General features: G+C 44.7%; 3 protein-coding genes across 4 annotated transcripts in view; all 3 read right to left on the minus strand.

Annotated features, from left to right (window-relative positions):
• LOC126561148 (uncharacterized) overlaps positions 1 to 3,688 on the minus strand; it is a 506,370-nt gene extending 502,682 nt beyond the window's left edge. For both annotated transcript variants that reach the window (XM_050217105.1, XM_050217096.1), the window contains exons 1-3: positions 3,558 to 3,688; positions 3,206 to 3,394; positions 1,378 to 1,453 (exon numbers count right to left, since the gene is read on the minus strand). In XM_050217105.1, coding sequence (XP_050073062.1) covers positions 1,378 to 1,453; positions 3,206 to 3,394; positions 3,558 to 3,648 — 356 coding nt within the window. In that variant the 5' untranslated portion in view covers positions 3,649 to 3,688. The remainder of the gene's footprint in view (positions 1 to 1,377; positions 1,454 to 3,205; positions 3,395 to 3,557) is intronic.
• LOC126559422 (transmembrane protein 41 homolog) overlaps positions 1 to 21,979 on the minus strand; it is a 452,775-nt gene that overhangs the window by 281,571 nt on the left and 149,225 nt on the right. The window lies entirely within an intron of this gene.
• LOC126556801 (uncharacterized) lies at positions 10,561 to 11,097 on the minus strand. The gene has a single exon (XM_050212358.1). The coding sequence runs from the start codon at positions 11,095 to 11,097 to the stop codon at positions 10,561 to 10,563; it is 537 nt and encodes a 178-aa protein (XP_050068315.1).

The following is a 21,979-nucleotide window of genomic DNA, read 5'->3' on the forward strand; positions in this document are numbered from 1 at the left end:
TCATTCAAACGAAACTCTAATTGTGAGCTCATTATCACCCATTAAACGTTCACGCTGCAGAAGGCTGCAAACAAGGAACCTTCACTATTTTATGACCACTGTTCTCACCAAGCACTGCTCACAGTGATCTAATCGTTTGGTGAAACTCACAGCCAATACCAATACCTTTTCCAGTGTGTATCATTGCACTCCCAGGAGGCAACACCGACACAGTTCCTCCATATTTCAACGGTCATTTTTTCGAGCAAAAATTTGTGCCCCCCGCCCCTAACGGGTACAACAACTAGAAACCATCGGGAAAAGTCTCTTTCAACTTCATGTCGGCACAATTTACACTTTAAGCGCGTGGTGAGAGGCAGCTGAACTGTATTATAATGCTTTGCGTCCCTTCCTCCTTTTCCTCTTGTACCACCCCGCGCACAATTTCGTCTCAAACTTTGCATTTTCATCCGTCTGTTTCGAGAACACCACGCGCGGTGCGTAAAAACTATCGCCGGCCGGGGCACGCTGCGTGGGCTGAAGAAGAAGTGCGAGATTTGTCTCAGCCTTCTTTCCTCTTTCGGTTCGCTTCCTATTTCACCCCCCCCTCCCCCCCGGCGAGGGGAAAGTTGCCAGGGATGGAGTTTTTCGCAAAGTGGTTGAAGCCCCCGCAACAACAAAAAACCCGTGTGATGGTTTTGGAATTTTTGCCACGGCTGTGGCTTTTTTCCCACTTCCTGTGCCTGTTTGGCGACTTTGCTCGACGTCCAGGCGCGGTGGATGCGCTATCATGATGGTTTGGATTATGGCGTGGGTTGAATTGAATTAAATTATCCCCACTCGCCGTCGAGCCTTGCCTTGGGAGGGTCTTTTTTTCCCCATTTTTCTTTCGTTCGTTTTGTTTGTTTGCTGTGTTGCTTCCTCTCTTCTACAATGTACTGCAAAAGATACGATGGTGAGCGATAGGAAGTGCGCGTGCGAATGCGAGCATGGACGAGAAATACATCCGTCTTTTTGTGCTTGGGGCACTTGGGGGCACTCGTCTCGTACTCGCTGTGCCAATCTTAATCATAGCTTTGTTGTAAATGTAACAAATAAGCTAATGAAGATAATTTTTGCTAGCACGATTATCACAATCGAAGGCAAATCATCGAGTGGGTGTAAGAGTATCGTTTAGGAGCGGGCCATTTATTAAGCTCATAAAAGCTCCTAGCGTTTGTGGACTACACTCGTGGCAAAAGCTTCGCGATGTAAACGAATCGTCGTCATTTTTCATGCTGATTTTCAATATCCGGCGTGGATGACACGTAAAATCGGATCATGTAGCATGCGCTAGGAGGGGGGGGGGGGAAGAGATGGAGGGGAGGCGACATTTTATGCAATTGAACATTCGCTTACCTGCGGTCAATTTCCCGCATCCGCTCCAAATGGTCAGCCCAGGCTTTCTCGGCATCGGCCAGTCTGTTTACGCTTGCTGCAAATAGGTAAATAAATTGAATCATAATGAGTAAAATTATAATGCACTGCCGAGCGGAATCTAGCGGGCTTAGTTGTGTTTTTCGGTTGGTTTTTGCTGTCGCACCGGTACTGGCTACAATTTTTCGACCGTTTATTATTGGTCGCAATAAATTTTAACACCCCGTTTCAGGTGGGGCGGGGTGGGTGAGCGATTATTTGGCACATTGTGCACCTGCCGCGTGCCGCGTTGATCGATCGAGTGCTGGCGGTGGTGTGTAATTACATCACCGCACCGATTGCAGCCCGATAAATCTGGGCGAAATTTCACTAATCAGCATACGGCGAAATATTATGCAAAATTGTTAACAATGGAATTATGCTGGCGCGCGTACAATACCCACTCAATGGGTCGCATTGCGTAAGTAACGCCCGAAGGTATGCAATCATTAATATTTAGGTCAACATGTTTGCCTCTCCATTCTCGAGCGTGGTATTTAGCGACTGTTCTAATGTTCTGGGAATATCACATTATTCAAAATGATTCGATTCGATGTGTTGTTTAATTGGCCGTAATCGGAAGGAATAAACACGTCGCTTTTACACAAACTTTTTTACTGCTCTGACAAATTTGCTCCTACATTTGGGGCGTAATCGAATAGGTCAACGAGAAATGGTACAAACTTAATCGACATGTTTGCATCAAAGAAGAGAACACAAAATGAAGCGATACATCGAAAGTCACTCATCGGCTAGGGACATCTGGGGCGTACCTCCAGTGTTTTATGTACTGTTATTCCGAGAAAAGTGTGCCGATTCGTCGTCTAGCTGTTAGAAACTAAGGAGATAAACGATAAGAAGCTTAGACTGTTTAAATATTTATGTTTTTGAACGAATTTTAAACAATCGTATGATCCGAGAAGAACATTTTTAACTTGTGTTTGTAGAATTTTTTAATGGTGGCAAAAAAGAGAAATTTTATAAGTAAGAAAAAAAATAATAACGTCCTTGAACGATATGATTTATACCTGGTTTTTAACTCGCTGCAACATGATTAGAATCTATTAGGTAAAGTTTACTTCCCAAAATAAATATTGATGTGTGGTTCCCGTATTAAGTGCTTTTCTGGAATATTTTTACGAAATTTTAGTTTACTACTCACAGATAGAGAATGAGAAAGAAAGAGAAGAGCGAGAAGAGAGAGAGAGAGCCTTCTATTCATGGTCATAAAATGTTGCTTCAAAAACTTATTAAAATTTAATTTTAAAAGTTTTGCCTAAACTATGCAAAAGGAAAGCAAAATTCTGTTTGTTTATTAGGCACCGAAATATTGCATATTAGCAGGCGCACCGCCATCAAGGCATGCCGGAGCGCACTGGTGTGTCGTAAAGCTGATGTTTAGATTGCGCCGTACCCTATCAAGTTGTACGCCCGCACCGTCAGCACTTGTTGCTTTATCTTTGGCCGTGTACGATTCGAAAACCAATTTCATTGCAGCCACTAACCGAAACGGTAACAAGGAACGCAAAATGACTTAATTTTACGTAGTTCGGAAACGGTCCGTTTGCAACGAACAAATATAAATATTTAGTAGAATAGTAATTAGCGACGCTATCCCTGCCACCCTCCCTCTCCATTCTCCAGGTAGCTTGTCCAGCGATTTGCATATTAATCGGAACTCGGAAAATGATTCCTCTAGCCCGCTGCACGGCCGGAAGCTTCCCCGGGTGTGCTGCCCGGTTGGGAAAAAATGGTAATATGTTTGACTTACGTGCTCTCTGCGAACGCGTGTAGTGATGGTCGTAGATTGGCCTGGGCGAGTAGCCGTAGGTTTCCCGGTGAACCGGCAAGTAGTGGTAGCCGGGCGAGTTGATGCGACCGACAGCGGTGTCCGGTTCGTCGAACAGCAGGATCGGTCGCCGGTAGGCCGGTGTGTCGTGTGCACGAATATCATCGGATCCTGTTAACGAGACGTTACGGCCACACGTTAATGTATCACGGGTACGAGGTTTCTTAGACCGAGCAGCAATGCGGGTTGCATACTTTAGAAGATATTTTTGGGGAGGACTTTTTTGTTTGTTTTTGGCTGAGGAAAGTTTAGCGTTTATATATTGCTCACTTACCCTTCAAGGATCTGATGTATGACTGCCAAAACTTGGCCTTTTTGTTTGGCGTCTCATTCATGCCAATCATAGCAAGATGGTTCTTGAACATTTTGAAAATTTGTTCTAGTCGAGTGTTTCGTTCGCTGAAAAAAAAAGGAGAATGAGAAAAACAGAGAAGAAAATTAATTTAAAAATCCAATCACAATAAATAAAACAAACAGGTGCGCTAGGTGCTTGGCGACAATAGTCTATTAAAGAGGTTAATTTAAAATGTATTTGTGAAATGGAAGTTTTTTTCTCCATCGCCTTCTCCTAATGTTTGCACACCCTTCAGCCGCACTCTGTGAAAACAATTAAATGTTTAAACAAAAATTTCCCAGGTCAAAAGCTAGTTCGGGACGTTTTATGCGCAGGGTGAATCGAATTAATTTTCCGCTTCCAAACACTCAACGGCAAAACAAAGCCCGGCCCCTCGCATTGCAACTTGTTGCTGCAGTGCCAGTGGTTTAATTGCTGTGACAAATCGCTCCCCGCTGCACGCTCGTTACCGAAAGCAAACGAATAAAAACAGAAATGATTCGCGTCGGCAGCTGGCAGGTATTTGATTAACGAATTAACTTGGCCCGCGCGTCGACTGCTGACCGGTCATCAGGCCTTTCGGTCACGTTTTCACAATCTAAGCGCGAGTGGGCAGAGATTAATGATACACATATAAACACACACGCACAAGCTGCATCCCTCTGCTCGTGCTCTTTATCTTAATAGAGAGCCAAAATGAACCTATTTTTGTGCTGTTTTCGCTATTAAGTATGTCTTTACGGTGGCTTTTAAAAAATAAATGGTGGAATGGTTGAGCGGGGGAGCATCACAAAGCGACCAATAAGGAATGTTTTGTGCCACTGTGGTCTGGCACGCATCATCAATCAATCACTGCCCGGACAGGGAAACGGTTCACGGTGGCATGCTCGCTAGTGCTAGCCTTGCACAAATATTGTTCCATTTTTTTCTGGCTACTTTCCATCGAAGTTTGTGTTCTTTTTTTCTACGCAAATGCAAAAATACCACAGCATGAAATAAAATACGCACCAATGCACTCAATCAGTTTTTCCGTGCGAGCATCAAACGCATCGATAGCCGAATGCGGGAAAAAATCGGCCGTTACAAACCGAACATGGGTGAATCTGGTTCGAGCGCCTTAAGCTATGCAATCGCATGTTGTACGATGTACGCTTCGCAGTAAGCGTGTTTGCTGGGGACGTACACAAGCACGCGAAACCATCCCAAGCGAAGATATCACGTTTGGCACAGAATGGTTTTGATGTGTAATTGATTACACGGTCACACGTTCAAATGAGCTTCAAACAGCATTTATTTCCACCGGTTACGTCTTCCGGTGGCGATGAGTGACTTCGACCCATTGAAGTGGGCTCCATTAAATTATTTTTCAACCACCACTCGACAGAGCATGCTGCCAGCACCACTGCTAGAGCTAGTCGCTTCTTGGCTCGATGGTGCAAAGCGTTTTCTTGGGTTTCTTCCATTGCAATCAGCAGCAACGACAATGGTTGCCGTGTGTTGCAATAGTTTGCCAGCTTCCGACCGACCAAGTGCGTTCTTGAAAGACGGGGCAGTACGGTGCTGAAGGTGGCGGACCACGTGAGCAGAATCTCACACACAGAGCGCCGTGCTTAGGGTTCGGTCCGAGTGCGGTGTTTAAAAAAGCATCAGCACTGCAATTGACACGTTCATGATGGCTTCAGCCACGAGTTGAGAGAGTTTTGCCTCTCTACCGTGGGTGGAGGACTTGCGAAACTAAAAGCTGCTCCTCATAATGCAGAATAAACGGGCGTTGGTTCATTATTTTAAAACACCTCAACGCCACGAGACTGATTCAAAATTAGGTATCCAAAGGAAATCGAGGTGTGAACGAAAAACAAAAAAAAATCAAACACCCATTGCTGCTTAACCGCCGCCTTTGCTACCTCAATTACAACCCGAAAGAGGGCGGATACAAAAGCCCTTTTAGAGTGGCTGTTCTAGCAAAGGGTACCATTCGTTATTGTCTATCTAGTACAACCGGTAGGTGTGTGTGTGTGGTGAACAACAAGTGGCCCTCAAGCTGGCTTGGCTGTGGAATTATGAGCTTATGATGAGTAATGCTCCCGCACTGAGCAATCGCTTACGATTAAAGAATATTTCGCACCACTATTCGTTTAGCTACATTTGAAAAGTTACTCTCCCGTACCGCACACACACACACACAAGACTCACTCCGGCGATGAAATATCACAGAAAAAACGAGAAAGAGCAGAACAGCGCCCACCCCCTAGCCTAGCTATGCTAGATTCAGTTTTGAAATGCTACTAAACGTCCCTCGTCTGAGGATAAAAGCACAAGTGTAGGACAGGGTTTGCAGAAGGAGAGTGAGCGTGAGGGGGATATGGTCCACCTACACAGCAGGAGAGGGCAAAATGAAAACTCCGGCATTCCGGGCACAGAGTGTCCGGGCTAAAAATAAAACGCCACATCCAAAAAAAGCGAGACGTACGAGGGAGATCGTGATCCATGGTTAACATGCGCCAAAGAATGGGAATGTAAAGGTCCGGTCCGGTTCGGACCATATTGGGCTACTCGACCGAGGTTACGGTTTTTTTTTTTTGTGTCGCGTTTTTCCTACAGGAACGAGGGAGAAAAACACATTATGATTGTAGTTGACCCGCACTGGTTTCACTGGTTGAGATCCAGAATTCACTCAAAGCTCTTGCATTTGCAGCCACAATCCACACAAAAAAAAAAACGAATCAAACGAGTCCACTGTTAATATCCTTTCACACCTGCTACCTGTGCGTCAGCAAAGCCCTTAATCGCGCACTAGGTTGAACTTTTGACTCCAAAAATGCTGCCAAAAATTCTTCTCCGAAAAACGAATCACTGCGCTCGTTCCGTGGTGCCGAAGGTTTGAAGTTCGATGTTGCTCGTAATGGATTGATTGATTGATACCTTGTGTAAGTGAGTGTGCGTGTGTGTGCGCACGAGTGTGTACGCAAAACTCACTCAGTAAACCTACTTCAGCAAAGCTTAAGCCGTTCTGTCGAAGGATACGATCGTTATCGCCGGAGCGTTCACTGCCAACTAGTGCACCGGTCGATCGCCATCATCCGACCAAGGCACCAAACTGACCCCCAACACACACGCGCGCGCACACACACATGCACAAAAACTACCACCCACCCACATTCCAATCCCAAATCAACACTGCACCCTACAAAAAACACGCCCTCTCTACTGCCTTTCCCTCCAACTTGTTTCTCTGGTCAGGATTCTCTCACAAGTCTCTGTGTGTGTGTGTGTGTGCGCGAGTTTCGATCCAAGGTTATGGTAAACATGGAAGGGGAATAAGCGTCTGTCAGCGAGCGATCCGATCCTTTCCAAACCCTAACCGACGGCGTGGAACACTCGAACATTCCCCCCTCGCTCCCCCCCCCCCATTTCATCCACGGCAGCTTCATTAAAAATGGCCGTGGAATAGTGTGGTGTGCGGCCGGCAGGAGATATATTTATATCTGTGCAGTACGGACAGCGCGCTACTGCCCATTTGGAAACGTTCTCTCCAATGAAAGGAGGGGGGAGCGGGAGGAGGAGGTGGAGGTCTGGCAGGTAGACAAGCCTGGTACGCAAGAGCATCGATTTACTTCAATCCTTCCTGTTGGCACCATCTCCGTGATTGTCTTGGCGATCGAGTAAGGTATTTCGTTTGCCTCCCGTTGGCAAAAGCTGACAGAAGTGTGGTGTGATGGGGTGATGACATCATGGTTCCAAATTTAAAAATTTATTTGCGTGTGTGTGTGTGTTTGTGCGCGTAATAAATCATAACCCCGTGTGTGAGTGTGATGTAAGCTGAGAATCGCTGCAGCAAACGACGATCGTTCTGCGCGATTTTCCAGTTGAGCAAAGTCGGTGAGACTTCGAGCCATCCTTGTGCTCTCTTGGCAATAAATCGCAAGCACTGCAAACAAGCCAGCTCATCCATATTGACAGTCCTCTTTGTATGCAAATCTACCTTGGCTTGAAGCTAATTAGTGTCATTAAATGTTGCCTCACGCTCTTATCGCGCGAGACACAAAGGAAACGCAAACCACTTTAATGTGGCAACTAACCTTCTTCCACCCTTCCAACTAACCCAGCCCTAGCTGCTGCCGCTGAAAAACGGTGATGCAAAATACCGCACAGGTGACTAGCGGTGCGCACAAATTACAGCATTTTGCGCACGCCCAGTTACTACGAATCAAACGTTGGCTGGCACTGCTGGGCACAGTTTTTGTTGGATTTCGGTTGCGAATGTAGGGTAGGCGATGCAATGATGGGTGGGGGATGGGTGGGGTTTTTGGTGCTTGCCTCGCAAACGGAATCAAACATCGAGCAACTATTTTTGGACGCTTTGTCCAGGGACGTCCAACATTCCAACCCGCTCGGTGTAGGAAAGTGTGCATAGGGTACGAGATTTTCATTGAATCCGTGAGTATGCATCACGCAGGGTGTTTGGATCGGTAGATTGATGGTAGTAGGACTTGCGTGTGTCTATGTCTTAAAACACGTCACCAAGAAGCAGACGTATCGTCTGCTTCTGATAAGATTTGTGAACGTTTTTAGGCAAGGGCACTTCGTAAGGTGAAGCTGTCCACCGAGAGTTTCGCCGATGAGGGTTGATAGTTGACCTAGAAGTATGGCATCGGCTTGACTAAAGACACTACGCTTGCACATACACTCCAGACGTTTACCTCCAATTAGTCTTAAAGGTTTACCAAAGGACAAATGGAAGTTACCTGGACTACTACACTTGACTGTCACAGTATGCCACTGCCAGAATTCATCAACTCCAAGATATCAATGGAGCTTTACCAACATTTTACCTACCGTAACCAGATAACCTTGCAAACCCTAAACGGCACACCGAATAAAGAGTTCTCTCTTTGCTAAAGCTACGCACTAAACAGTAACAATCACACTTCAGCAAAAGCAAGATGATCCGTCGTCAACCGCGATCACACACCTGATGTAAAGGTCTCTTCAATATCTGCTACTCAGCATAAGCTGCTTTTCCACTCACTGCGGGTGTGGAATCGTAAAGGTGATGCTCGTACACTGATCAGCAAAAACAAAACAAAACAAAAACGGAACCAGTCCCACACAACAACCGAACGGATCTGTCAGGGAGGGGTAAAATTTTGCACCCTGCTTGGAACGATTCTATCGTAATACTGATCGTGATTTGATCACGCCCCAGCGAAGAAAGGTGGCAGCCATGGCTGTTCTGATGCTACCACACCAGCTATCCCGCTACCGCTCCCTACCACATTCACCACCGATGTGATTGTCCGCGAGTGAGTTTGTTTGTGTGTGTGTGTGTGCGTTTCTTCTGGACGACGATGGACCGGTGGATGGGGCTAACTGCGCCAGCTAACTTAAACCCCAGCTTGCCAGCGATTTTTCAAGAAAAACGTCTCGAACGGGTGGAATGGTTTGTAGCGGACACATACGCTCACATTGCTTCCCGTCCACGCGCGCCGCCTGCAGAAAAAGAAAGGTGCACGGTGGATGGGGCGTAGTACGGTTCGTAGCCGCAAACATCTGAACCGATGCCAAATCGGCAGAAATAAAATTCATAATAGAAATCATTTGCTCCCCTGCAGCCAAGGTGCTCTCGGCTATATTTTATTACGCTGCTGATATTCGCCGAAACGTGCTAAGACGGTGAAAAACAAAACGCACCGCGGGTGGGATGCACTTTCTTGCCCTGGTTTACTTTTTTTTTGTGTTTTAATTTTTCTCTAACCTCTTTTCAACCCGGCCACACCACGGCCCTTTCACTCTGCATTCAGCGCACCATACAAGAGCACCATTTAGCGTCACGGACACGCGCTAGTAACCAACCACTAAAGGGGAAAGGGTATGCAACCCCGTCTAACTCTATCTCTCTCTCACACACACACACACACACACACACACAGACAGACATGGTTAAAATGAAACCGTGTGCAATTGAAGCAAAATCTCATCCATACTTGCAATGCAACAGCAAACCGCCAACAGTTCGAAAACCCGTGTACGGACGTCCCGTTTTTCTCGAGAAACGACACACCGACAACACTGCGTTCACAAGGCCAAAGCAATGTTTCCACTCCGTACCGTGCACACCGTCTCTAACCCCCATTCCTCCCTTCCTCTCTTGTTCGTCGTATTCCGTGTGTAACTTCATCCGTTTGCACCTTTCGTTGGAGCATTCAAACCTATTCAACGAAGATATTATTTATACCTTCTAACATTTTATTCATAGCAGCTGCCCGTATCGTTACGCTACGATTTTGTTTCTTTTCGCAAATTCGCTTTCCTGTTTCTTTTTTTTTTTTCGTTTTACATTAACAACACCTCTGGTGTATCTTTTGTTTTTTACGACACTGCAGCAGTGATGGAGACGCCCAGTGATGGAGGCGCCCAGTGATGGAGGCGCCCAGTGATGGAGGCGCCCAGTGATGGAGGCGCCCAGTAGTTTATCACTAGCGGGCAGCTATAGAGTAAAGCACAACCCGCTCACCCATTGGGTTAACCGTAATATATAGTGCTCATTCACGCGCTACACGACAAGCGTTTTGTTGCCTGGAGGTTGCGCAAAAATTGACAGGCCAATTTCTCGTGCATTAGTTGCTTGCGCTGGGTCAATGGGTGTGCGCTTGATCGTTGCAGGGAAAGACATACAATTCACATTGGTTTGAAAACATTTTCTTCTTCGGACCGTGAAAGGAAACCTTACATCGGGCTGAGCTCCGTCATTTCGATGCGTCTTGTTCCGTCATAAAAAGGCAGAGTTTTGTGCATAGCATAGATTTCGATCGTGAGAAGAAACCTTACAAAATCTCATTTTTTTCTTTTTGAAAAATTATATTTTAAACATACAAAGATTTCTCTCTTTCTTTCTCTCTCTCTCCCTCCATCTCTCTCTCTCTCTTCTTCCTCTACCATTGTTCTACGGACGCCAGCATGGTTCTTTCCACTTCGATACGTAATCACACACCTGGTGGAAAAAGCTGAACACTGTACCAACGCTACAAAGCATCTCCTGCGGTTCCCATTTTCCGCTCTTTGCAGGCCGACACTGATAAAACTTTTCCCGCTGCGGATGCACCCACAGCGTATTGATCTCATCGTACGTCTCACAGCTTGGCGCACCACACTCGGATGCTGGAGGTATCTCGGTGCAGTTAGATGTCGCGTTCCAGTTGCCTTCCAGCACGCACACCTGATGCTTGAAGCTGAACAACGTACCAGGCCCACACGCCATCCGTTGCGGTGCCCAGGTACCGTTCGGCTGGGGGCGACACTGTAGGAAGAATGCCGGATTCGGATCTGCCCAGTATGTGTTGATTTCGGCGTACGTAACGCACCGGGGCAGTGGACAGTCATCAATCGCGGCAGACGTTTCATAGCTGCCCACAATCATAACCACCACAAACAGAAGAAGGTTGAAGATGAACGATTTCCATTGCCCTTCAAGAAGCACCATTTTGAAGGAGTTGCTGCCAAATCTAACAATATTCGTGAAACGCGTTACGTGTTTACTACCGCACTGACACTATGAAATTCGTCCACCGTAATGAGTATGCTTTTATAGTTCAGTGTAAACGGAACTTTCTACAAGCTGATTTAACTTATCGTACCCGTGTAATGCCTATCAAGTTGTTACTTTGCATCGATAATCGCGCAACCTTTACAGCGCAACCATAAAACAATCAGCGGCAATAAAGATACAAATCTTTGCTAATGACATTCGTAAGATGCGATGGTTTACAACCACCGTATCATCATATATTTTCGTATCTTTACAGCGCATGCCGTAAAATGAAGTGTGTTTAATGTGTGTGATTAAGTAGTGTTTTGCTCATAATCTACAATCACCGTAACTGGGTGATTCATCAAAATGCGTTCATAATCTAATCTATCTTGGAAGGTTTTTTTTTTTTGTTTAATGTAACGATCATCGATAACATAAATTACGCATTTGAACCTGGCAGGGTGCAGCAAAATCATGGGAATCGTCGGAACTGCTCGGAATTGTCGGAGTCGTCGGAACCGAAGGAACGGTCCAAAATCGTCGGAACTGGTGAGAGTGTACGGAGCACAAGGATGCTCCCGTTCTCTGTAAGGCTTCTTGGGGCTTCTATGTCTTCTAAAGCCAAGGGAAGAGTAGGGAAGACGAAAACGATGAGCATAAATATGAAGCAGATTCGAAACAACGCAACATTCGCTCTTCACGTGCACCGCTTTGCTGGAGCATATTTTCTCTGGAATGTACTATTTCGCCCTAGCAGCAATTAATCTAAGATTGTGAGGGTTTGGGACCCTCGCTGCTCAGTTTCGTGGTTCAATAAATCGTCCAATAAAAAGAAAAAGGGAACGTGGTTTAGCTTTCCCACATCTCCGACATAACCTTGACCCGCAGCGGTTTGCGCTAGTCATGGTAACTATTGGATTAAAATTGTAAATCAATAGCAATCGGGGGAAAAGCCAGATACTAGAGCACCGAACGCAATATCCGTCACGGCATGGCATGGCGATAATGTCGCTGCAACAATCAGCCTCGATTGAAAGTTTGCAACGCACCGTTGGACTGTACGTGACGCAAACGTGTCGTCAAGTAGCCGGTATGATGTGAGACTCTGTTGCGATACAGCAACCGCAAACAACACAACAAGATCAGCCTACAATGGAACACAAAAACGCACAGCTCAAACCTCCCGGTTGCATCAGATGGATTTGTTTGAGGTGAAATATTTAGCGCGGGTTGAAATCGACCTCCAAACACGGGGTTGGTGCCGATGGCGATGGTTGCTTGTTTACGTAATGTCTGAGGGTCTCACCGGAGCGCTGAAAATAGCACTCTCTAGCTCATCGCACCCGCAAGCGGTGTAGCACCGAGTGTGGTGCACAAGCCGTCCAGGTCCAGCGTTCACGAAAGCAAAACTCGTTCGGTTGTTTTTGGGATGGGGTCAGGGCCAAACGCACCGAAACCGAGCAGCATCGAAAGGGCGACTTTCTTCACTACTTTCGGGTTTGATACAGGACCAGAACGAAGTAACCACGGAGAAGGGTGGAAGAGAGGCAAGGTGACATTAATTAGGTGCAGGGAATGAGCAGTGAGGCGGGGGAAGACAACATTTTACGCTACGCGAAAGTGTGCTGTCTGGGAAATACACCGGGACTAACTGACCTACTCCGGTAGGTGTGTAGCGAAATGCTTTACTACAAAATTATTGTTTGGTTTATGCTAGTTTGAAAAACTTTACTCATTAAGCAATGTTCTGTTTGTAATTATAGCTCTATCAAATTGAAAGTGTTCGTTTTTCGTAAGTCGATTACGATTCATCATTCCTGCCTGCATGCCTCAAAGATTCTTTGGAAGAGAGTAAATAAAGATATTTCTTCATTGGCCCTACTTAATATCTTGAGTAACGTTTATTTATTTTGAAGTTTTTTAAATAAACTTCTGATCTAGCATACTGACTGATAAGCTGAACGCATAATAGGGATGACGGGTCGATTTGACGTTTAACGTTCAAGTATTTCTCTATCCATCATAGAATTATTATTGCAAACAATGTGGATGACGTATCTTGTGAGGCATTATCGGATCAAAGCAACAGAAGCATTTCATGCTGGGGGTGTTAGTAGATTAGGGATCTTTAATTGCACCCCCAGCGGAGAGGTGATTGTAGTTTTAGAAGCTTAAAGCCTCTATCGATAAATGAAGATTACAGATGTCTCCCCCCTAGATTGTGACTTGCACAAACGTGACTCTGTTTCCTTCTTTGTCTGTAGATTATGACTCTTTCTTCGAGGTTGTTTTCTTCACAAATGCCAACTGCCGGAAGAGATGCCAGATATGAGTGATAGGAGAACCAATTTGCCTGTTGCAAGCGTGTCACAGGAAGACGATTTACATGCCTAACTTCAGCTTCTTATTGACTTGAACGACCTCCAAGGTCACGCCGGCCATCAGATGGCTCACTAGACTTGCCAGTACCTCACTACGGGAGAGACGGTCCGGATAAAAACCGGCTTAGCGACTCTAGATTAACTGCAAACACTGGAAATCTACTCCACCCAAGGGGTACACTGGTTAGTGCTCGATTCTGCATAGTCAAGATGGCCTGCAGTTCTCATATTCTATCGAAACATCAAAAACAGAATGGTAAATGCATTAACAGTTCATTTAACGGTCGTGATTTGGTAGGATTTGATAGTTGATAGGAAGTTTTGTCAGCTGTCGTCTAGCGAATCAAATTATCATTGTTATCTCCTTCTTCTCGTGCCTCTTAGGCATCTCTTCAACATGTTTCTCTTTCATCTCCTTCTGCTTCTTTTGAACTTTGAACGCCGAGAGGGTTCGTCTTGCCATTTAGTTTGCCTCCTTGGCTGAACTGTAGCTATTGCTAAAAGGCCTGATTTTTTTTAAAATAAACCTCGCTATTTTTCCATTTTTCCACATCCTTTAAAAATAATAATCCAACACGCATTATCCGTTTATCTTGGCATTTGTTCTGCAATATCTGCACCGTATGCCAAAAATTTTCTTCCCAACCAATCATGCTTCACAATGTGAGGGAACAACAATTTAATCACGATAATCTCGAAGATAAAAAAAAAATTCAATCCGGTTCTTAACCTCTGGCAAACTCTGGTCCAATGTCATTGCTACCACACCCAAGACATAGCGAAGAAAGAAAAGACAAACCTCTAATTGAAAAGCGTGTAGCGCACATGTAAACCATGGGGGAAATGTTTCAGGTTAGAGAGAAACTCCCACAACCAGCATCGTCCAGGTCGGTATGCAAGGTGTTTCTTTGAAAAAGATTTCCAAAATTGATTTGAAAATCGTTTTCGCTCGTAATTCACTAAAGCTTTCGCTCATTTTCGGCCACTACTTGGAAGCATAAAATTATTTTATTAGTGATCAAAAAAAAAACCCCCCTTTCTTTCGATCGCAAATGATAGGCAGCAAAAATGGAGAATAAAATTCGTTCGATGGAAAATACACATTAGTGTGGTAATTAAGCAGCACGACCCAAACCCCTAAAAGTATGCAAATATTGTAGAAAAATAAGGTTTCTGCTCTGCCCGGCTACTTATCCTTTCGCTCGTTCCATTTTCAATTTTGCACGAAAAGTGGTGTTTGTCTGATGGACATACCAGACATCAATTACGTTTTATTAGCATAGACCACAAGTGGTGTTTCGGCGTTTCTTTTGTCCTTCCCCGAACATTTACTTTTCCTTTTGATTGGCGTTTTTGTTTTTCAATATAAATCCGTGCTTTTTGATACCTTCTTTCACTCTCATTTTCTACTCTACCAACAGCTACAATAGTAAATCTGCAGCGGCTAAGACAAAACGATCCCAAACGCTAGGAGGATTAAGTGTGTATCGTTTATTTAGCGTTCAGTGTTTCATTTGTGTTCCAACGATTACGCGAAGCGCAAACATTCTCCACGCGTTTGTTTGCTCGTTGAAATGCACTTTGTTATGCGTGAATGGTTCATTTCAAGCAACGCAAACCAAAGCTAGAGGGGAAAGATGAGCTGGGAAAGAAAATTATTTGTCCCGCTCTCCGTGTCCCTCGTCCAGGTTTTTTTTTTCTTCTAGCTAGTTCTACCGAACCTTTTAGTGCCATCCTCCAAGTGCAATAATATCAGAGGATATTCATTTGTGGCGGTTGAAAAAAAAACGAAGCCAAAAGGGACATAAAAACCGTACCGGGAAGACGCGATGCGAGATGCGTCTGCTAGTGCTCTGTGCACAATGAAAACGGGCGAAGAAAAAGCACAGTAATTGAACCAAGGGCTTGATGGTTGTTCGCTGCCAAGCTTGCCGTCAAGCGATGCAGAAGAACGAATTGCAAAGGAAGCAAAAACTTTCGTGCGATGGGGCAAGCAAAACCAATCGCAACGTAACAGACCGCGCAAACGGTGCTGCCGATAAAAAGAGAGAGAAAGAGAGAGAGAGATAAAGATTTGAAGGAAAAACAGCGGACAACACTTCAATAAAGTGTTACAGCAAGCGTTCACGACTCCCGCATAGTAAGCATCAACCCTAACCGACTTTAAGCAAAGAATGAAGTATGAGGGCAGGGGAGAAGAGAGAGAAAGAAAGTGAAAGAGTGAGAGGGAGGGAGAGACAGGGAGTGTGGGGAAGAAAAATCCGTTTTTACACCATTGCTTAGCCCGTTTCATGGCTTTAACATTGCTTCACTGACACTTTCTTTCCGCACGAATTTTCCCGCCCAAACCTTTCCCTCGTTTCCCCTTCCCAAAAGTTGTTGGTGTTGTTATTGTTGATTTTGTTTTTTGTCTTCGTAGTTGCGTAAAACAATATTACAGAGGGATAGCGAAACGAGTGAACAGTGAAGACAACCCATAAAAAAAAAACCCCCCTGGACACAATAAGAAGGTATGAAGCAAGCACGAAGCATGCAGGAAAAATCGGGCCTTTTTTGCTTCCGTGGGTGTGCGTGCGTGTGTGCTAAAGGGGCACGACCTTACGAGTGTTGCACAGGGGATCAAAGTACTTCGCTCGAGGGAATTTTTATGCTACCGCGGTGAGGGTTTTTGGCTGGCAGCGTAGGAATCAGTGGTAAGATTTTCCTCCAGAAATTGCGTCGGTTGCAAATAAAAGTGAAAACTTCCCAAGCTCCCACGGTGCAAAGCACAAAACAGCAAAAACTCAAAAGTTGTTACCCTTTTTTTTTTTTTTTTGCTACCCCTCCCCTCCTCGTTTGGCGTACCGCCGGAGGGGTTTGTTTGTTTATTATAGCTTCTCCGTTTGGCCGTCCCCAGCGCAAAGCCAAACTCCACTTACACACAAAACACACATATCCAATGAAACAGGCCGTAACGTATAGGAGACGCTTCAGGCAGACAGCTAGCAAATGTTGACTACGAAAAGACAAAAAATCCAAATGCCCCCAATAAATTATGCTGCCTCGCATTACGCTCACCTCAATTTAACGGTTCAAGGTTTTCCGGTGCGAAGCGGATAAAACACCCTACCATATGGTGAGGTAGGTGAAAGAGTAGGCGTGTGTGTGTGCCCGATTGACAGAGAGAGAGAGAGAGAGAGAGAAAGAGAGAGAGAGGGAGAAAAAGAACGAAAATATTTCCCAACGATACGACGCTATTTGGAAGCTGTGGAGATCGTGGCTTGACCTTGTACGATCGTCGACTGGGATTCTTAACGCGTAGGTGGATTGATAAGGTCACCAGCTGAATGACCTTGATGATGATCGGTGAAGGTGAGAACGAATTTTATGTTTGTTTGGAATTTTTTTTTTTGCTGCAAAATTCCAAAACATTTCGATAAATGCTTGCCATTTAGTTTCTCTCTAAGATGGCAGTCTATCGCTTCGTACCGTCGTAGTGACTCACTTGCGCTGTTTACAACTAGGGGAGGGTGAAAGTTCAAAATTTTGTTTTTCCGTCACGTGTGTCTCTGTGTTTCATGCAATGATTCAGACCAAGCAGGTCCAAGGTCACAAGCCGATCACTCCAATTCCTGGGCGACGGGGAAATTTTGAGATTGTTCGCAATCGCAAGAGCTCGATCTGGAAGTGGAGTCTGCACGCCTCGATCGGACCAAAACTGAGTGAGTGATCGCTGGATGGTACCGTGGAAAATCGGCGATAACTCACTCGGTTTTGGTCCGATCGGGGCGTGCAGCAGCCCGTTGGATGCGTCTTTGGACCGCGCATCATTTTGTGCAACCTCCTTTCCAAAGCCCCTCGATTCACTTAAAACCCCTTTTCTTCGCGGGAGTCTGGGATTCGCCGACCGAGATACTTCATCCATCACTCAGGCCACCCATCTGACGAACCTGTTTTATAGCCTATAGAGTTCAATATAGAGTTCGATGATATCAAGCATTCTATTTTCAGTCGTGAAACAAACACCTACTGTTGTTGCAAGCAGAGCAGAGAGATGCGAAAAAACCAGTATCGCCCATGTACGCATCGCCATAAATCTGCCCTATGACGAATACTTTGTTTTCCAAATAATTCAACATCGGTTACAGGGCAACAAACAACCCGATGTGCGCGAGTTGTGTTTTGCGTTTCCTTTTCAAATCTCCCCATCTCCCTCCCACGCACTTCCACCGCAACGGACATCCGCTCGGACCGTCAAACCGTCCGTCTGCCATCCGGGAACGATCCATTATCCAGCCAGCAAGCGGGAAAGCGAAACCGTGACGCGAGAGTTCCACGATCGTTTACAGTTGCGCGTTAATTGTCTATTTATAAAGCAATGAACTCAACCGCGGTAGAAGCGCGCGCACGCTCGCGATGATGACGGCGACGGCATCAACAAGCCGCGACACTGCCTCTGCTCGATCGTGTACCATCGCGCAGCAAAGGGGCAAATATTTATTCCCACAATAAATCCGGCCACAAACCGTCCGTCAGCCGAGGTTTACAAGGTTTCGGCCAGAAAATCCACTTGCACTGGTTCGCGCCACCAAAGGCTGACGTCACTGCTCGTACGACAGCGCGGATAAACAAAATACCCACTCACATCTGGCTGTCGTGGGTTGTTTTTGATTGTTGTATTGCTCCGCTTACTGACTGTGTACTGTTATCCTTGCGGGCTTTGGGGCCGGAGCATTTGTTTGCTTTGTTCGGTTCGAGTTGCGCGTCGATGACAGGCTCGGGCCAAACACCCGCCATTGCTAAGCCGACGTCACACACAGCACGGGCAACGGCTTTACTGTGGCGTTTTAATTACGTGTCAGCGTATGGATTGCTTTCTTTTGTACTTAAAAGGCCACACTCGAGATGCAGCTACATAAATCACTCGTTTAGACAATAAATGTGATTGAGTGCAGTCTCTTCCCCGGCTGTCACATATGTTTTGAAGGCTCCGGTTTTAAAGTGACACTTAAAGCGTCCGATTAAGGCGAGCTAGATTTACACTGCTAATGAGGATAAAAGTATTAAAACCTCAACTCTCGACCCACCGCTCAAGGCACAGTTCAACACTAGCAACATGTCTGACAGAAGGTAAACATTGCTTTTGGAACTGTCACTCATGATTGCTGAAGTAAAAACAAATGAAACAAAGTAGGGCTCACCCTTTCAAGATCGGATTCTTCTGCGTGGATAGCTGCAAGAAAAAAATAACGCTCAGATAAAACTACCATTTAACTTTGAAAAAGATGTTGTTAAAAGAACTTTACGCTAGACGCAACAGATAAGAGATTAGATGAAAATAAAGCACTCTTGTCAAATGAATTCTTGTTTGACGTGCCATCTACAATTAAACCAGGAAATGGATAGAAGCGATTATTCGTGTCGCTCTGGATGTCTGTGTCCTTTCCCATCGATTCTACTGTTAATGGATTTACCAATCAACCGTATTGATCGACACCCCGACCAATGAGACCTTTTTATGACACGCTCGGAAGTTTGTGCGGAACAGTAAATGAATTTCGGTCGTTCGCCGAATGAAACTGGAACCCGAAGAGGCGCTGGAACAGTGGCTCGTACTTGTACTTGTGTATGAGGGGTTTCTTATTCAAGCACATCGCTTTTGAATATTGGGAAGGAATTTTATTTCAGAATATTCAACAATCCGCGTTCGATGCTTTGCAGTTTGAAGTAAACGCTATTTCAAAATGAATCACAAGTACTATACTATACGGTAGCGATGAAAATACAAAGAACTATAAAAGCTCATTATTAAGCGGATGTGCTCATTTCCAGGCAAATCGCAATGGCGCTCATGGTAAAGTTCGAGGAAAGGTTTACTTTACGGTGCGTTTTTCCTTCACCTATTGATATCTCCACAGGGTGATATTACGTTTTATGTGAGCGAGTTAAAAAGCGCAAGCTCTTAGAAGAAAAATAAGCTCACACAAACAACTTTTTTCCGAAAGTAAGGAAAACGTAATTTGATTCGTTTAAATTTTAAATCAGGAAAATTCCTGTAAAAACTTGCACAACGTGCATAAGGGTTAGGGTGAGCAGGAATGTAGGCAAAGAATAAATAGTCCCCGTTTTACTTTCCAGACGCAACCCACATACCCGACGCCCGCTGTATAAACTGTGTTACCAATAACAACATGTTCAGGCATTTGTGCAGTTTTTCGGTACCAATTTGATGACGCTCCACTTGAAAGTTTTAAAAGGGCAGCAACAACTAGAACTATCTTTCCCAGCGAGGGTGGTTATGCACAATGGCATCCTCTGGCAGTGTATGTTGCCACGAACTTTAGCAAACTATATTGAAGGGAAATTTCACCGCCTTGGTGGGCAGCCCGCAAGATAGAAAATTCTTGTTTGTTGTGCACGTGTGCACTGGTGACAGCTGTCGGATAGGGTTGGCCATAAGTCTAATTATTTTGTGAGTGAATTCGAGCCTTTATTGATTTGAATAAGAATGCTTAAATTGTCATAATTTTGCAATAAACATACTTATCTAGAACCTTGGCAAAGAGATGTCAGTAAAAGCTTAAAATTGGAGGAATTTTCTTATACTTTTAAATGATCGTAAATTCCATGTTTATAAATTATTGTTTAAGATCACTTACACGAGGAGATTGAAGTAGAATCAGAAGAAGAAATCTAAAAAATAAGCCAACCTAAGAGAAAATAATTCAAAAGAGGCCCGACAATGACACAAGAGGAAATCTAAATTTTTATTGTTGTTGTTTGCCGAACTAATTAGAAAAGCAAACTATTTCTTTAAGGGAAAACGATTGATAGAATTTAGATGGAAGATTTGATGATTATGTTTCTTGGAAAGTGCTTATATTTTCTAGTTAATAATTACAGATCATATGTTGAACATTAAAAACATTTGTTTATGCTTAAATTTAGCATTAAACAAGCAGCTGTTGGAGTGAATGAACCACAAGAAGCTAGACAAAACCCACCCATTCACCCACATTTACATCTAGTATTATGTTTCGAACCGCCCCGCACGGTGAGGGTTGAGGATACATTTTCCCTGAAGCCTGCACAAAATGAGCACCTGCAAAGTTAGCTAGAAATGTATGCCCAAATGCTAGTCGCAGTCGTACCGAACGCTACCGAGACGGTATATTACATTCCTTGTGCTCTGCTGGTGTGAAACCCAACCGGTCCGAGCAGCTATTAGTTCGAAGTGATTTGTGTTCGTGCTGGTCAAAGTATGTGGCGTTGGCTGGACCGGACTGGTGCGAACGGTGAGTGAAAATTTAATTTAATTTATAGATGCATTGCCAGTCCCACGCTGTTACGCCATCTCAACAGAAGCAGAAAAAGTGCACGCGAATGATACCGAACAATCGCAATTCTTATAAATTGTCTGCGAATACATTTGTTTGGCACCGTTGCTGTTTATTGTTCGTTTAATATTTTTTTAAAAGCACCAAAAAGAAACAAGCTTTATTCAAATCACTCCACACAAATGCGCTTAATGATCTTCCGTCTTATTTTTCCATCTTCTTTTGCCCCCTACTTTCTCCGCCGTTCCGCTGCAGCCCGGTTGTGCCGGTTTTCCACATTATATTTTCCACCAAATGGTTCTTGGCATCGACTTTTCTCATTACCGGAACCCTGATTTCATGCCCGACCCCGAACGGGCAACTCAATTACAATGCTCCACAATTTACCACCCTCCGAAAATACCGTCTCCTGTCCCTCTTTTCTTGCGTGGTTTACCCTCTACCATCGCCGTCTTTGCTCATTCATTTCCGGGGCGCATTTTACTTTCCGGGTAAGAATATAATAACAAACCAACAAAAAAAACACACACACACACATTCCAAACTGTAACACCGTCTTGGGGTGTAGTGGTAAGGAAAATTCCTCTTTCTTTGCCCATTTTTCTTGAGGTCTTCCTTTTTTCCCCATCATTTTCCACTTAATTTAAGAGATCGATTAAATCGAGAGAAAACTTTTTCCTTATGTGTTTTTCTCTCTCCCTCCCTCCCTCTTTCACACACACACACACACACACACACACACACACACACTGCTTCTTTTCTTCTTTCATTTATTCTGAAAATCTAAATTTCCCTTCATCCTCGCAGGTGGACCATTAATACATGCTCAAAAGCGTAAAGATACGTTACCCCGTATCTAGCGGGGCGCAAAAGGAAGAAAATGTATCCAGCATACCCGTCTCTTCGTTGCCCTTCCCTTTCGTTCCACTTTTTTTTTATTTTCTACGATCGAAAGCGACAGTACAAAAGCACAGGAGGAAGAAAAAACAAGATAATTAAAGTAAGGCGCAAAAAAGCCCCATTTTTTTTTGACTTTTGTACGTAGAAAGTGAGAGTTAATTTTTCCCCGCTTTCGTGTACGTTGGTTTATATCCAGCAGGTGAGTTGATCCCCGTGAATAAGGTTGGGGGAAAAAAT

This window comes from Anopheles maculipalpis, chromosome X (assembly GCF_943734695.1).
Source record: "Anopheles maculipalpis chromosome X, idAnoMacuDA_375_x, whole genome shotgun sequence".
Lineage (NCBI taxonomy): Eukaryota > Metazoa > Arthropoda > Insecta > Diptera > Culicidae > Anopheles > Anopheles maculipalpis.

Coding starts and splice junctions, on each gene's coding strand:
- LOC126556801 (XM_050212358.1), bottom strand. CDS start 11,097: ATGGTGCTTCTTGAAGGGCAATGGAAATCGTTCATCTTCAACCTTCTT.